Source organism: Chanodichthys erythropterus, chromosome 16 (assembly GCF_024489055.1).
Source record: "Chanodichthys erythropterus isolate Z2021 chromosome 16, ASM2448905v1, whole genome shotgun sequence".
In the NCBI taxonomy this organism is placed as follows: Eukaryota; Metazoa; Chordata; class Actinopteri; order Cypriniformes; family Xenocyprididae; genus Chanodichthys; species Chanodichthys erythropterus.
Window position 1 is genome coordinate 34,683,630 of NC_090236.1, and position 16,282 is coordinate 34,699,911.

Below are 16,282 nucleotides of genomic sequence, written 5' to 3' on the forward strand. Positions count from 1 at the left end.
TCATTGTTGTTTTAATTCAGCCAAGTAGTCACGCTGTGACGTATCTTATCTTCTACTGGTCACACATCTTCACGTGATGCGAATTCACAGGTCAGAGTTCACCAAACTTGAACTTTGGAATGCAAAGAAATGTAAAACTTATTGCATGTGCTTGTGTTTGCTGTCTGACGCATTCACATGTGTATGAATGGAAGTCAATGGAACGAAAAATGTAGTGTCGCTGCCCCTTTAGAACAAAATATTATGGTTATTATTCCTAATATATACTTATTTATTTATGTTGCTCCTCCTACTGACAGAAATGAGCTAATAACACTCTCACACTGGACATGAATGAATAAGCCCACACAGAGGTTTTTTTCACCTTCCTGTTTTGCTGAAACTAACACGCCTTGTAAGAACAGCTCATTCTGATCCAGAACCGAATATTACTCACATTTATATCCGTAGGTGGCCGTTTGAACTCTCTGACTTGGTTACTTATTAATATTTTGTTTTCTTCCAAGACATTGAGCAAGCACTGACTGTTCTACAAGCAGACGGTAAACTATTCAGCCGGCCTTGGCCTCCCTTTATGAGTCTGTACAAGTGCATTTTTACCGCCAAGATAGACTGATATGTCTGCTGAAATGGTCTGTTGGATTTTACTTCAGCTGCCTCTCCTCTAATGTTCCAACCTGCTTTGGAAAGGTCAAAGAAGTCTTCGCTAAAATTGTCATCTGCTTTTTTGTGATGTGCCATTGTCTCTGTCATATGTTTTCAGGGTCTTTCAGCGATTGGACTCCATGTATAATTGATCATGACTTTAAAGTTGAATATACAGACGCTTACTCATGAGCAAGCCTGAGTCATGCAGGGCAAAGCCACACACTCAGCCATCATTCAGCGACTGAAGAACTTGTTTCTTAAAGGGACACACCTGACTTTCTCTATTCTTCTGCTTCACAGGGTTTTTTAAGTAAACGACTGAAAGGATCCATCAAAAGGACGAAGAGTCAGACAAAGCTGGACCGCAACACAAGTTTTAGACTCCCATCACTACGACCAACAGAAAATGACAGGTACAACTTACGCTGGTTTGTTTCTGAAATGTATTCAGAGGAAACTTTGTTTGAACCTCATTCATTTTCCCTCAGGCTTTTTAATAAAATCATAGCTGTTTTTATTTCATATTACACTGATTGAATATATATATTTGAATGTTTTTTCTAGTTGACTAGTAGCCGTTCATTTAAGCCATTAGTCGCCTAATCACACATTTATATTAATTTAATTACTTAAATATATACTGGAGGGAGGACACTAAACCATAATGAGCCTTTAAAATGTATAGGCGTAATATAACCCATTTCACACTCAAGCGCATGCATAATTCTTCATACAGATTACATAATCAGAGAGTATTGTTTTCATGTAAAAGCAGACATTTGAAGCTTTCTATAGATATATTTCTCATGTCTCTGTGAGGCATGTGGCCTATAGGCTGAGGTTCGGTTTATTTTTGTGACGTGCTCCAGGTCACAGTGACTGAGGCGGCAGAAAGCTCATCCTGTTTGTTTTCTTTATATTACAAAAGCACAATTTTTTTATTGTTATTGTGAGTTTACACAAATAAAAGCGAGTTTCGAATAATGTATTCCTCTTATCTGTATGACCAAAAATTGAGTATTTTAAGTTGTTTCTGCTTTTATCAGAAACAAATGCAAGTGATCGCGCCGGTGCCTTAATGTTATGCAGTAAGTGTGATATACTTTAGCTTCCGCACAAACATTTGAATATGTGCATAATAGTAGTGCACATTTATCTAGGTTAACTTTAGAGTGAGCAGCCATGTAAAGTTGCTACTACTTACGTGTTTCAAATGATAAGTCATATTTTTATCACCCTATGGGTGATAGGCGAACATTTGGATTTCCTGCCCGACATATTGTAATTACCACAGGTCCTCTACCTTTTTTTTTTTTTTTTTTTGTCTTTTTTCCTGCGACTAACCGACTAAGACAATTTTGGTTGACTAAGCCTCTTCTCATCGCTTAATGTTTAATCACCTGTTAGGGGGCAGACCTAATGTTTACTTTTTCTCACTTTCCTTTAATTATGAGCAGCTATTTGAAAAACGTATGGGCTTATATAATAAGGCCAACTTTTATATTCATGCATGTGTCTTATAGTGAACAGCTGGCTGGAAAATATGCTGTGCTGGGACCTGGCATAACATGAGATCTGTTTTAAAAGAAATTTTAAACCTTTCAGGCAGTCTGACAGCTCTCTGGCAGAACTGTTCTGGCAGTTCATCCCTAATAAAGCTAATGCGTCAAAGCTACGATTTAAACTGCACTTGCCGTTCCAGTCAAAAGTTCGGATACACTTGACTGAATTTGTTTGGCATGATCTTAAAAAGCCTTTGACTGCACTTAGTGTTAGTTTTTTTTACTGCCCCATTGTGGACTGCACTGACTCTGACACATGGTTTGGCTGGTTTGCATGGTCCAGTTCGCCATCGATCGTCGTTCAAAAGTTCCTACCAAGTGTGCCTCATAAGTCCTGAAAAATGAAACCAAAGCATTTTGATTACCCCCTGGTGGCTGGCTGCAGTATAGGTCTTAAACCCTTCCCTCTCCATGTAATCGAATGGTATGAGAGCCAAACTAAAAAAAACAGTTACACTTGAAGAAATTTTTTTCCAAAGAGGGATGCTGTCTTTAGGTAGTTCTCATCACGCAGACATATGTTCAGTTAGTGATTTGATGCTATATGCTATAAAAACTGGGTGTAACGTCATGATTGACAGCAGTGCTTTCGATTGAGTCTGCGGGAATATAGGCGGGACTTTGATGACGCGGCTCCACGCAGCAGATTTTTGCTGCTTTTCAAATTACTTAATTAAAATGGGGTAAAGTAACACTATTGCTTTTTTTTTTTTTTTTTTTTTTTTTCATTGTGTTCAATCAACTTAAATGTATTTAAAATAGAAGTTTACTTAATCCAATCCAAAATTATTTTTGTTGCATTAACTGAAACTGGGTGGAGGATTTTTTAGTTCCCAGTATGCTTTGCATATGGCTGGATCAGGAGAGTAAATGTTGAAATTAAGTGTTATTTTATGTGTTTTATGAGTGAAGGGAAAGGACCTGTTAATGTTTGTTCAGTTATGTTTGACATTTTAAAAGAGTTTATGTTGAAGTTTTTATGGTTACCATTATGCAGAACAGTAGAGCTTATGGTTAGGTTGTTGATGGCATGTACAAAGATTATGATGCATGATGCTGCATTCAATACAGGCCTTTTCCATTTACTCAGTCGCAGACTTGAATATGTTTCAATCTACTTGGTATATTTAAATTTTAAATAATAAAAAATTTAAATGTTCAAATGTTCAATTAAAAATGTTTAAAATGAAGATAAATACATTTTGTGAAACCACTTGCCTTAAATTTAGTAAAATCAAAAAGATCCTACATGTTCAAACAAAATTTGTGTTTTTTGTTTTGTTTGCTGGTGGACAGCTTATGCGTGTCAATGAAAATGGACCAAAAAATAACCCTCTTCTGATCACCATTGAAAAGTTCCTTTCTGGTGAAGTTAAATCTTTATTTATTTAATAAAATAGACCCAAATAATCTTTCTCCATTGATCATCATTGATAAGTTCTCATTAAATTAAATCTTTTTTGCTTAGTTTTGTAAAATAAACCCAAAACATCTTTCTTCATTGATTGCCATTCAAAAGTTCCAAATCGTTTTGATTAAATGAAATTATTTTATTTTACCCATTTTTTTTTTTTCCAGCCGCCTTTGAAATGAATGGCTTTCTCTAGGTATTATAGACCTCTTTGGTCCGACACACTGTCCACCCATAAGACGTTAGATCACATGGACAGTGGCTCTTTGTTTTCTGTCATTTGATTTGTCAGATTTACTTGAGATTTAATTCCTCTCAGTGCTGTGGTTGGGTGTGTAAGTGCTGTAAATCTTACTTCAGCTGAAGGATTAATGGATAAGCAGAGCTGTTAATAGCATTAGGGAAAGTCACTTTTGTTTTATTACTACACAATCAGTGTGTCATAGGCCTGAGGGGTGAATTAGGGCTGGTTACCTGTGGTGACGAACCAGAAGTTGCATTTCCACCATTTTTGTTTGTGTAGTTGGAACAGGATGGAGACTGTGGGCTCTGGCTGTGATGTTACTGCTGTATCTGCTTTCTCTGTATACTCTAATGGCCACAGCTGCTGTGGTTAGACTACAGATGAGGAGGAGGTGCGATTCTAATCATGCTGATTTCTCATGCTGCTCCTTGTGGATTGAGTGCATCTGTTTTTGAGAAGCTCTTGCTCATAAAGTAATGCTTGGAAGGAGTGTGTGTGAGTGAGTGTTGTGGTGCATGTGAGAGTGTGTCTGTGTCACTGTAGCGAAGACAGAAGAACTGCGTGTGACAGTTAGATTGAGATGAATTACAGCTGAACTCTCAGCGGACATCTGTCACTGCATTCACACATGCACTTATGAGCATGTGTGTAGGTGTGTTTTAAGGGATAGTTCACCTAAAAATGAAATTATTATAACTTCTATACTCTACCGTTCAATTTAGTTTGGAGTCGGTAAGGTTTTTCTCAAGTTTTTGAAAAAAGGTCTGCATTTATTTAATCAAAAATACAGTAAAAACTGTAATATTGGGGAATATTATTAAAATAAGTGTTTTCGATTTTAATTTTTATAAAAAAAATTTCAATGTTTTTGAAAGAAGTCTCTTATGCTCACCAAGGCCTGCATTTATTTAAAAAAATACAGTAAAAACTGTAATATTGTGGAATATTATTAAAATATTTTCCATTAATTTTTTATATATAAATTGTTATTGTGAGTTTATACAAATAAGTTTCGAATGATGCATTTCTGTTATCTGTATGACCAAAAATGACTTTGATAAATAAAATGTTCAAAAGAACAGCATTTATTTGAAATAAAAATCTTTTGTAACATTATAAATGTCTTTACTGTAGCAAAATGCCTTCTTTCAAAAGAAATCTTACTGATCCCAAACTTCTAAAAGATAGTCCATTAGTATTATCTACTTATCAACCATAAAAGTTGTGTGTGTGTGTGTGTATATATATATATATATATTATAAATAATTCTGCAGAAAATGCATGTATTATACTGCAGAAAAATCGAATTTAGTTTTCAAATCCTATCTTTAGGACTTCCTGTCATCGCTGAAATATGATTTGTTTGTTCAGTGTAGTCAGTTTCCAGTATGTCTGCATCAGTTGCTTTAATATGATATAGTTGTCACAATGACAATGTCAAGAAACTTTCTTCCATAACAAATGACAGTAGCTGTCAGTGGAAAGAGAAGATGGGTGACTGGAAGTTGTGCACAGCATCTCTTCATGGTGGTGAATTTATGAGGTGCTTTAGACAACAGCAACATTTTAAAGCATTCATGCATATACTGTCCAAAACCACTGACTCATTCACTCATTTACAATTGACCACGCTATATAGTGAATGTCATGTAATTCGCTATGTGATAAGCGTTAGTGTAATTGTTCAGGTGTTATATGATGACATATTAGTGTCTCTATATTACCATATATTACACTTTTATCTCAAAATATACTGATATAACCACTATGATACAGTTGGTAAAAGAAAAACAAATAAACATTAAATAACAAAATGTAACTTAAAAACCCTAATGTACATTATTGATAACAAAAATAAGAAACAAAATTATTTATGCAAAATATATTGTAAGCTGTCAATTTGACAGTATTTTACAGTGAAATTATAATTTGATGTTAAACCATTTACGGTTTACAGCTAACCAATTAAAGGTTTTTACTGTAGCTTTTTTTTTTTTTTTTAATTACCATTTTTATTTTTAAAGTGCATTTGTATGAGGTTTGAAACAGATTTCATGTGGGGATTTTTGTTTGCTTGCTTGCTCGCTCATTTGCATTTCAGGCTACAAAATGTTTTGTCAGATATACTGAAAAGCTAAACAAAGCCAAAGAAAATGCACCCGAACTCAATTGGTTGCCCCATTGTATTATGAACGTGCCAAGAGCATCCAGCTAACTAAACATCTCTTCAGATAAGACCACAGTTTTCGCTTTCTTAGCTTCGCTGAATGGCTAGCTATGGGAAAACATTTGAACTTGTAGCTGAAAGGAAAATGTAAATAGCACATTAGAGGCTTTAAAGTAATCGACCTTTGCTGTAGCAGAATCACCTCTCACTATGTGGTCTGAATGAAAATACTAGTCCTGTATTCATAGTGGACTTGGAAGCTTTGACTGTAAAGAGTTTGAATGTGGCACCGCAGTCCCGGCGGACTGATCAGATTTCCTGGATAATGTGGGAGAGCTGTGTCCGGATACGGGCTGACTGTGCACTGATCTGCTTAGCTGTCGGAGTCAGCGCAGGTGAAACGTATCGGGAGCTGAAGTGAGCCCTCCATCAGGAGTCAAGCTGCTGTTTCTGCATCAGCTGTCCGATTCAATGTACCACGCCTCTGTAAATGGAGATGGAAAGAGATACTGGTAGGATGGAGGAGATGGATAGATGAACAGATATCTTTAACTTCATTGTCATATGCAGTTGCATTTGGTCTGACAAGCTACAAAGCAGTTCATTTGGGACGTGGCTGAAAGTCAGATTCGGAAGGTTCAGTAAGTGAGTCAGATCAGTAAATATGCTCACAGATTCAGTCGGTTCATTTGGTTAAAGATTCATTAGACTAATGTTATTACGATAACCCAAATAAATACAATAGAATAAAAAGACAAATGAAATAAACATGGCTTTAACTTATTCAGGTTTGTCTAACAGTATTCAGGTAAGCATACTACAGAAATGAAAGTAATCAAATGTAAAATAACACTGGATAGTTTTCATTGTAAAAACTAAATACAGATTAATGCTAACAATTAAATTTACAAAAGTTATTCAGTCAAGAGCAGCGAGTGATTTTCTGTCTTTTCTATTATTAACATGACAGACAGCAGCAGGTTTATTAGGCTGCTGTCACTTTAAGAGCGTATGCACGGATCCAATATACTGTTACACATGAGTTTTCTCTAACTATCTATGTCCTAAAACTGACTGTATTTTCCTGAATACTAGGCAAGATGGGTGATTTGACATTTTTTTTTATGTATTTTACCATTAAAGTGCAGTAAGACACAAAAAAAGAAGTCACTTCGGTACTCGCGAGCTGTTTGAGAGGCGGCTTTATGAGAGAGCTACTTATATAGGTCTGTGGTACGCACGCTTTTTATGTGAGCGAGAAACCTGCCGGAATGAGTAAAATTTATGTGCAATACAAGCATTATTTAACCAGAGCGAATGAGATGAGTGAGTGACAGGAGGCGGGTGTGTATGTCAGTTCGCTATAGGAGAGAAGAGAGCGAGAACGTGCAGCTGGTATTGGTGTATCGATACTGCAAAAAAGGAGTATTGGAACTAGGGATGGGCATTCGATTAAATTTTCTTAGTCGATCGTCGGAAGAATTAATGATCGACTATCGATTAATCATTAATATTTTTATAATACAATCAATTATTTAACTTTTATAATTCATGTGTAATTATAATGCAATGAATACAATGAATACAAAATGCAATGAATACAAAAACACAGCGTGTTTTTCCTCGTTGAGACCTTTATTACAAGATCAACTTGTGGCAGACAGTTAAACTATATTCAGTTAGGCAAACCAAACATATGCGCGTGCATATGCGGTGCTCTAAAGCAGTGGAACCTGCAGCTGCGAGCCGGCGTTTCTAAACAGAGACCTCATTTGTTCCAAAATAATAATAATAAAAAAGAATCATGTTAAACAATAACTTAAAAAACATAATAATACTTAGATCTGACAGGTTTTGTCAAAATGTAACTCAAAACTATCCAAGCCAGAAGAAAGAGCCAGATATTAGCCTTCCTAACAATGAGGCTAACTTAACAAATTAGGCTACTTAAAGCCTCGTGAAAAATAACTAACTTTAGTAACTCGCATACAACTTCTGCACCAGTCTACTGATTTTTGTTGAGAAATATAAGCATGTTGACATGATCTGGGGTCAGACGCGACCGCAACCTGGTGACCGTCAGTCCAGCTGCGGAAAACACCCGCTCTGAGGGGACTGACGTTGCCGGGATGCACAGGTACCTGCGCGCTAACTTGGCCAGCCCGGGGAACCTTATTCCGTTCACTTTCCAGTCTGTAGGTGTGCAATTCAGGGGTGGGGGATTCTCCCTCAGAATCAAAACGGAAGATCGCAGATAACCGAGTATGGTGTCAAATATTGCACCCTGGTGGTAAAATGTTTAATTGCTGCCACACAGTGAAATTCATTTAATTGCTTCAAGTCTCACACTACGCAATGCAAAAAATGCATTAATCGATAACAAATTAACGTGATCAACGAAATTCTTAACGATCAATTATCGATCGTCGATTAATCATGCCCATCCCTAATTGGAACCGTTTCAGATATTTCAGTATCAATACATTTCGAAATATTGATACTTATTAGACTGATTCAGAATAACTTGAACAGTTTTTTTTTGTTTGTTTTTGTTTTTTTTTAATAAATAAAACTAACTACACGTCACTTTTTCCGTACAACCAGAGAAGACGTTGTCTTTTGTATTATTCCATTATATCTGGGCTGTATAACTGAATTATATTTAATTCTGACTGGCAGATCACTTAATGGATGTTTTGTGGGAAGTGATGGGACTTGTGTTTGGGTTCTGTTGGGATCTGAGCCAGATGAGAGGCCAGTCATTGTGGTAATCTGGTCAGCAGGCATCACCACAATTTCTCATAATGAGAGAAACTGATGCCAGCAGATTTACTGGGCACTTACTCCAGGATAGTCCATGTTGTGTGACCAACTGTCTGATCGTATGTGCATACACACGCACACATATATATTATATTATATTATATTATATTATATTATATTATATTATATTATATTATATTATATTATATTATATTATATTATATTATATTATATTATATTATATATGTGTGTGTGTGTGTTTTTATATATAAAATTGTGTGCATGTACGTTGTGTATTCTGTTCAAAAGTCAAGAAAAGGTCAGTAAGTTGATTTTTTTTTTTTTTTTTTTTTTGGTCATTTTTTTTTTTTTTTTTGGTCATTTATTTTGGGGGAAAAAAACAACTTTTATTCAGGATGGACACATCACTGGTAAATTGATCAAAAGTGACAGTAAAGACATTTATAATGTTACAAAAGTTTTCTATTTCAAATAAATGTTGTTCTGAGCAGCAAAACAGAATATCAGAATAATTTCTGATGGATCATGTGACACTGAAGACCAGAGGAAAGCCTGCTGAAAATTCAGCTTTGCATCACAGAAATAAATTACATTTTAAAAATATTAAACGTTTATTAAACATTTTAAATTCTAATAATATTTCACAATATTAATGTTTTCACTACATTTTTGATCAAACAAAAGCAGCTTTAATGAGGATAAAAGACTTCTTTCAGAGTATGTGTGTGATGATATAGATATGATTGTGTTTTTCTCCTCTGGTCTCATCTAATGACTGAATCCTCATTAAACACAAAGCCCAACCATGTGAGTAATGTCAAGGTGTGGATGCTGTGCAAGTGTGGCAGTAGTGCAGGTGTGAGGTCTATATGTGTGTGTGGAAGTGTTTAAGATGTTTGTGTAGTCAACTCATCCCTCGCTCCTCAGCTCCTCATAGGGCGGTCCCCATGGTAACATTCTCACGGGGACTTTGCATTGGCCAGCCCTCATTCTTGTTTATCACAGCAGCTTTCTGTCGTCCTCTTTAACCTCACCTGAGCTACGGTGAAGTAGCTCTACACCTGCACCAAACAATGAAGTGAAAACGCATAATACCTGATTGGAGTCGTCGTTTCTTTTCAGGAATGCGATAATATCCTGATATGCTCTTGGGATACTCCTTCAAGTGGATCTTTAGTTGTTTTTCGTAGGTATAAACTTTCTTTCTGGAAGCAGTGGGAAGTTGTTTCTTGCATGTCAGAGATTATATAATAAATATTGCTTTAACTGCAGTAAAAAAAGTATAACTGAGTTATTGTGTGTGTGTGTGTGTGTGTGTGTGTGTGTGTGTGTGTGTGTGTGTGTGTGTGTGTGTGTGTGTGTGTGTGTGTGTGTGTGTGTGTGTGTGTGTGTGTGTGTGTGTGTGTGTGTGTGTGTGTGTGTGTGTGTGTGTGTGTATGTATGTGTGTGTGTATATATATATATATATATATATATATATATATATAATATATATATATATATATACACTTGAAGGATATATTGTTTTTATCGCTGAAACTCTCACTCTCTTATGTTTGACTGCCTCCCTGTGGCAATACTCTGTAAATTCTTTTTTTTTTTTTTTTATTAAATGACCTCAACCTTAAGTTCATAGGAAATTATAATGATTTTTTCTGAGCAAAAACCATTCGTCATGGTTCTTATTTGCATCTCAAATCTCCTGAGGCTGAGGACACTGTGTAGTTAATGAGGAAAGACACTGAAACATCAGAATCGGAAGAGAGGATGTAATTATTACTAAGTGATCTGGCTGAATCTTGAGTAACTAAGTTAAGGTTTCTGTTATTTCTGTGTGCTGTTTTAGGTCACGAGGCCTGCCCAAATTGAAGGAGTCCTGCTCCCATGAATCTTTGCTGAGTCCAGGAAGTGCTGTTGAAGCTTTGGATCTGAGTATGGAGGAGGACGTCTACATCAAACCTTTACACAGCAGCATTCTAGGACAAGACTTCTGCTTTGAGGTACAAACTCCTAGCCTTATTCCTATGATCACATTGACATGTAATTAAATGTAATTATTATTACAAAAATAACTGTTTTCTATTTTAATATATTTTATTTAAAATGTAATTTATTACTGTGATGCAAAGATGAATTTTCAGCATCATTACTACAAGTCTTCAGTGTCACATGATCCTTCAGAAATCATTCAAATATGATGATTTGATGCTGAAGAAAATATTTGTATCTTTTGTCAGTGTTGAAAATATTTGTGCCGTTTTTAATTTTTTTTTGTGGAAACCATGACATATTTTGGGGGATTCTTAGATGAATAGAAAGTTAAAAATTGAAATAGAATCTTTTATAACATTATTAATGCCTTTACTGTCATTTTTATTGCATCCAAGCTTAATAAAAGTTTTAATTTCTTTAAAAAATAATAATAATTAAAAAAAAAATGCTTTGCTCAACCCAAAATTTTCATGCATTTACATTTTGTGAACCCTGTTTAACATACCATGATATACAAATATGTAACTGGGTTGCACTGATCTTTTGTAAGTCGCTTTGACCAATAGTAGAGATGCACTAATTTGAAAATTTGGCCGATAATTCTTTATATTTGAAAGCCGATAACTGATATATTGGCCAATAAATCTAAATCCAAACTTTTTATATATTTTTTGGGGCCTGATTACAAAAACAATATGTTACCATTTTTTTAAAAGCCATGTCCCAAAACACAATTATAATGTTATCATTATTATTTTATGTAACCTATATGACAGATTTGTGCTGCACATGTTGCACTTAACTGTATTTCCCTTTTTGAAGTATCAAATTTCAAGCAATTCAAAACCATCATGGTGAACAGCGCGCATCTGAAGTGTCTGAGCTGAAGGAAATAATCCATTCTTAATCGGCATTGTTATATCGATCGAATTTTCTTATTGGGCAGATAATGACAACATTAAAAATGAACATATATCAGCCGATACTGATATGGTGGCCAATATATTGTTCATCCCTAGCCAAAAGCATGTGCTAAATTAATGCAGTCAAACTGAAACTTGGTTATAATGGGTGCATTTAATTTCTTTGTAACATATTGGTTAAACAAATGATAAACTTTATGAATGAATTGCTGAATTTCTCCCCTTCCTCATGTAGGTGGCGTACTCAGGTGGAAGTAAGTGCTTTAGCTGCTCCTCTGCTGCTGAACGGGACAAATGGATGGAGAACCTCAAGAGAACTGTGCAGCCTAATAAGGTGACCATCAGATGCTTAGTTTTTTGTCATTTTTAATCAATACAAAAGCACACATGCTTGTTTTATACCTAAAATGAGCTGCTGTGGTTCAATCAGTGTCATTCCATCACCAGGACAACTGCCGGCGGGCGGAAAACGTCCTCCGTCTGTGGATCATCGAGGCCAAAGACCTGCCACCGAAAAAGAAGTATTTCTGTGAGCTGTGTCTGGATGACATGCTGTACGCCCGCACCACCAGCAAAACCCGCTCCGACTGCCTGTTCTGGGGGGAACACTTTGAGTTCTCCGGTCTTCCGGCCATGAAGAGCATCACTGTACACATCTACCGTGATGTGGATAAGAAAAAGAAAAAGGACAAAAACAACTATGTGGGTTTGGTGAACATCCCTGTGCAGGGAGTGATGGGAAGGCAGTTTGTGGAGAAGTGGTATCCGGTCAGCACCCCCACCACCAGCAAAGCCAAAAGTGGAGGCCCCTCCATCCGCATCAAATCTCGCTTCCAGACAGTCTCTATCCTGCCCATGGAGCAGTACAAGGAGTTTGCGGAGTTTGTGACCAATAACTATACCATGTTGTGCTCTGTGTTGGAGCCCGTCATCAGCGTGAAAAACAAAGAGGAGATGGCCAGCGCGCTCGTGCACATACTGCAGAGCACGGGACGGGCGAAGGTACGATGACCGTTAAAGGAATAGTTCATTTACCCTTAAGTTGTTCCGAACCCGCATGAGATTCTTTCTTCTGCTGAACACAAAAAACAAGATATTTTGAAGAATGTCGGTAACCAAACAGTTGATAGTAGCCTTTGACTTCCATAGTATTTTTTTTCCATGCTATGTTCAACAGAAGAAAGAAACTCATACAGGTTTGGAACAACTTGAGGGTGAACTAACTTAAATTATCCATAAATCAATTGTTTGACTGAAGGTTGATTAAACTGTCTTTATTAGGACTTCCTAACGGATCTGGTGATGTCAGAGGTGGATCGCTGCGCTGACCATGATGTGCTGATCTTTAGAGAGAACACGCTAGCCACCAAAGCCATTGAAGAATACCTCAAATTGGTGGGACAGAAGTACCTACATGATGCACTAGGTAAATTAAAGGATTACCCTGGTGTATTAAAAGCAGGTTGATTGCTCTGTTTGCCTGCTCTCCTCTGGGAAAAGGTTGCTAATTGAAGCTTGTATAACTAAGACCCTTTACTGTATGCATGTTTCTGCTTTGTAGGAGAGTTTATTAAAGCCCTGTATGAGTCGGATGAAAATTGTGAAGTAGACCCATCAAAGTGCTCCAGCAGTGAGCTTCCAGAGCACCAAAGTAACCTGAAGATGTGCTGTGAGCTGGCCTTCTGCAAGATCATTAACTCTTACTGGTAACTAACTTTCAATTCCAAAACTGAACCAAATATAACAAACAAGACTACCGTTCAAAAGTCTGGGGTCTGTAAGATTAAAGAAATTAAAGAATTTAATACTTTTATTCAGCAAGGATGCAAAAAAATTGCTCAAAGTGACAGTAAAGACATTTATATTGTTACAAAAGCTGTTATTTTGATCTTTCTATTCATCAAAGAATCCTGGGAAAAAAATGTACACAACTGTTTTCAGCATTGATAATATTTAGAATGATTTCTGAAGGATCATGTGACACTGAAGACTGGAGTTATGATGCTGAAAATTCAGCTTTGTCAACACAGAAATAAATTTAATTTGAAAATATATTAAAATAGAAATATTATTTTAAATTGTAAAAAAAAAAAAAAAAATCACAATATTATTGTTTTTGCTGTATTTTGGATCAAAGAAATGCATTCTTGGTGAGTTGAAGAGATTTCTTTCAAAAACATTAAAAAATCGTACAAATTTAAAACTGAAAATGTCATATAAATTAATAAAACGTTGAATGGAAATCTCAGCTGAAATGTTTGATATAAATTACTCCTTGTGATTATAATCTACATATAATGTTTTTTTATTTTATGTATGTTATTTATTTTCTATGATTTTTCCAATTGTTTGATTTCTTAATAAGAATTTTCTTATGCAACTGGAAAAGTCATAAGATTAATTCAATCAAGATTAGATCATTATAAACCTTTCCAGTTGAATAACTTGGTGGCGTTCTTTATATATTTATTTTTCCAGACTTTAAAAATTCAGATTTACACTATTGTTCAAATTTTATTCTGCAAGGATGCATTGAATTTATGAAAAGTGACAGTAAAAACATTTATAATGTTACAGAAGATTTCTTTCAAATAAATGCAATTCTTTTTAACTTTATATTCAACAAAGTATCCTGAATTAATCTATCACGGTTTTTCAAAACAACCCTCTACTGTACAGTGTGTTTCCACGGGAACTGAAGGAGGTGTTTGCATCATGGAAGCAGCAGTGTCAAGCTCGAGGGAAGCAGGACATCAGTCAGCGTCTGATTAGTGCATCGCTCTTCCTGCGTTTCCTTTGCCCTGCCATCATGTCCCCATCCCTCTTCAGTCTCATGCAGGAATACCCAGACGACCGTACCTCTCGAACACTCACCCTCATCGCCAAAGTCATCCAGAATCTCGCTAACTTTGCCAAGTATGTCATGAATACTAGATATTTTTTAGATGTTTACTAGATGATAAAATTAAAAACAGATTTTGGGGATTTTGAATGTGAAATAGTAGAGATGCAACAATGGACCGGTCACGGATATTAAAACATGATCAAAACAGTAATTTATTTTAATGACAAAAGTGATATTGGAATCAGACAATAGTTGTTTGTTAAAATCTGTATCGGCCAAAATAAATCCTAACAGTGCATCACTAGAAAACAGGAATTTGAGTCAAATTTGAATGTGAAAATTGGAACTTAAGTCAAATTTTGATTAGAGCAATCAGATTAGCGATTTACATGAGACTTACATATTCAAAATATGACAATTCTGATTTATTCATTTTGTAATATTCTCGCAGTCATTGTAAAACTTCAGTGTCTGTCTGCCTTCGAGCACTTTTAGAATTTCTCATGCATTTCTTATTCTCTGCTATATCAGATTCGGGAACAAAGAAGAGTACATGGCTTTCATGAATGAATTTCTGGAGCACGAATGGGCTGGTATGACACGTTTTCTGCTTGAGATCTCGAATCTTGAGACGATCTCCAACACCCCAGGCTTTGAGGGCTACATCGACCTAGGCCGCGAGCTGTCCGTGCTTCACGGACTCCTGTGGGAGGTGGTGTCTCAACTGGACAAGGTACTGCAATCCCTCCAAACCTTTATACTGCAACAATACCTCTTACAATGAAATCTACTGTAGGCTAAAGTCTGATTTTATAAAGACTTAAAACAGCTGAGGTTCTATTTATTTATAAGACGTGACAACAGGGGGTTAAAAATGCACCACAGAGATGTAAACCTCTTCACTCAGTAATTTTTTCTTCATTAAAAAGTTTTAGATATAGAAATGAACAATACTTACAAATGCAACATGCACAAAAAGAATATTACTTGACATAAACAAAAAAAAAAAATTACTGAGTGCACCTTTTAAGGTTTATTTCACCCAAAAATGAAATTTCTATAAGTTATTACTCACCCTCATGTCATTCCACACCCTGTGTTCATCTTCAGAACACAAATTAAGATATTTTTGTTGAAATCTGATAGGCTTTTTATCTCCCATAGAAAGCAACTTAATTATCACATTTAAGGTCCAGAGAAGTAATAAAGACATTGTTAAAATAGTCCATGTGACTACAGTGGTTCAACCCTAATTTTATGAAGTGACCGGAATACTTTTTGTTCAATCACGTGAACAGCATCAGCCAATACTGAGCTGGCGTTTTGACATAGAGCATGGAAGTGCTGCACTGTTTACACTACATCAATAACGTAGGAGACTGACAGGGAAGAGACGAAATTGTTGAATAAAGTCATTGTTTTTGTTTTGTTTTTTGCGCATAAAGTATTCTCGTCGCTTCATAACATTAAGGTTGAACCACTGTAGTCACATGGACTATTTTAACTAGTCTTTAATACCTTTCTGGGCCTTGAATGTGGTAATAAAATTGCAGTCTCGGAGGCTCACGTATTTCATCAAAAATATCTTAATTTTTGTTCTGAAGATGAATAAAGGTCTTACGGGTTTGGAACGACATGAGGGTGAGTAATTAATGACAGAATTTTCATTTTTGGGTGAACTAACCCTTTAAGTATTAATTAAGAG

The 16,282-nt window shown here is 35.8% G+C and overlaps 1 protein-coding gene across 4 annotated transcripts in view; it reads left to right on the forward strand.

The window, feature by feature from the left end:
- rasal2 (RAS protein activator like 2) overlaps positions 1-16,282 on the forward strand; it is a 104,294-nt gene that overhangs the window by 76,475 nt on the left and 11,537 nt on the right. For all 4 annotated transcript variants that reach the window (XM_067362084.1, XM_067362083.1, XM_067362081.1 and 1 more), the window contains exons 5-12: positions 949-1,061; positions 10,664-10,817; positions 11,968-12,066; positions 12,180-12,734; positions 13,014-13,158; positions 13,294-13,438; positions 14,412-14,648; positions 15,109-15,310. In XM_067362084.1, the coding sequence (XP_067218185.1) occupies positions 949-1,061; positions 10,664-10,817; positions 11,968-12,066; positions 12,180-12,734; positions 13,014-13,158; positions 13,294-13,438; positions 14,412-14,648; positions 15,109-15,310 (1,650 nt within the window). The remainder of the gene's footprint in view (positions 1-948; positions 1,062-10,663; positions 10,818-11,967; positions 12,067-12,179; positions 12,735-13,013; positions 13,159-13,293; positions 13,439-14,411; positions 14,649-15,108; positions 15,311-16,282) is intronic.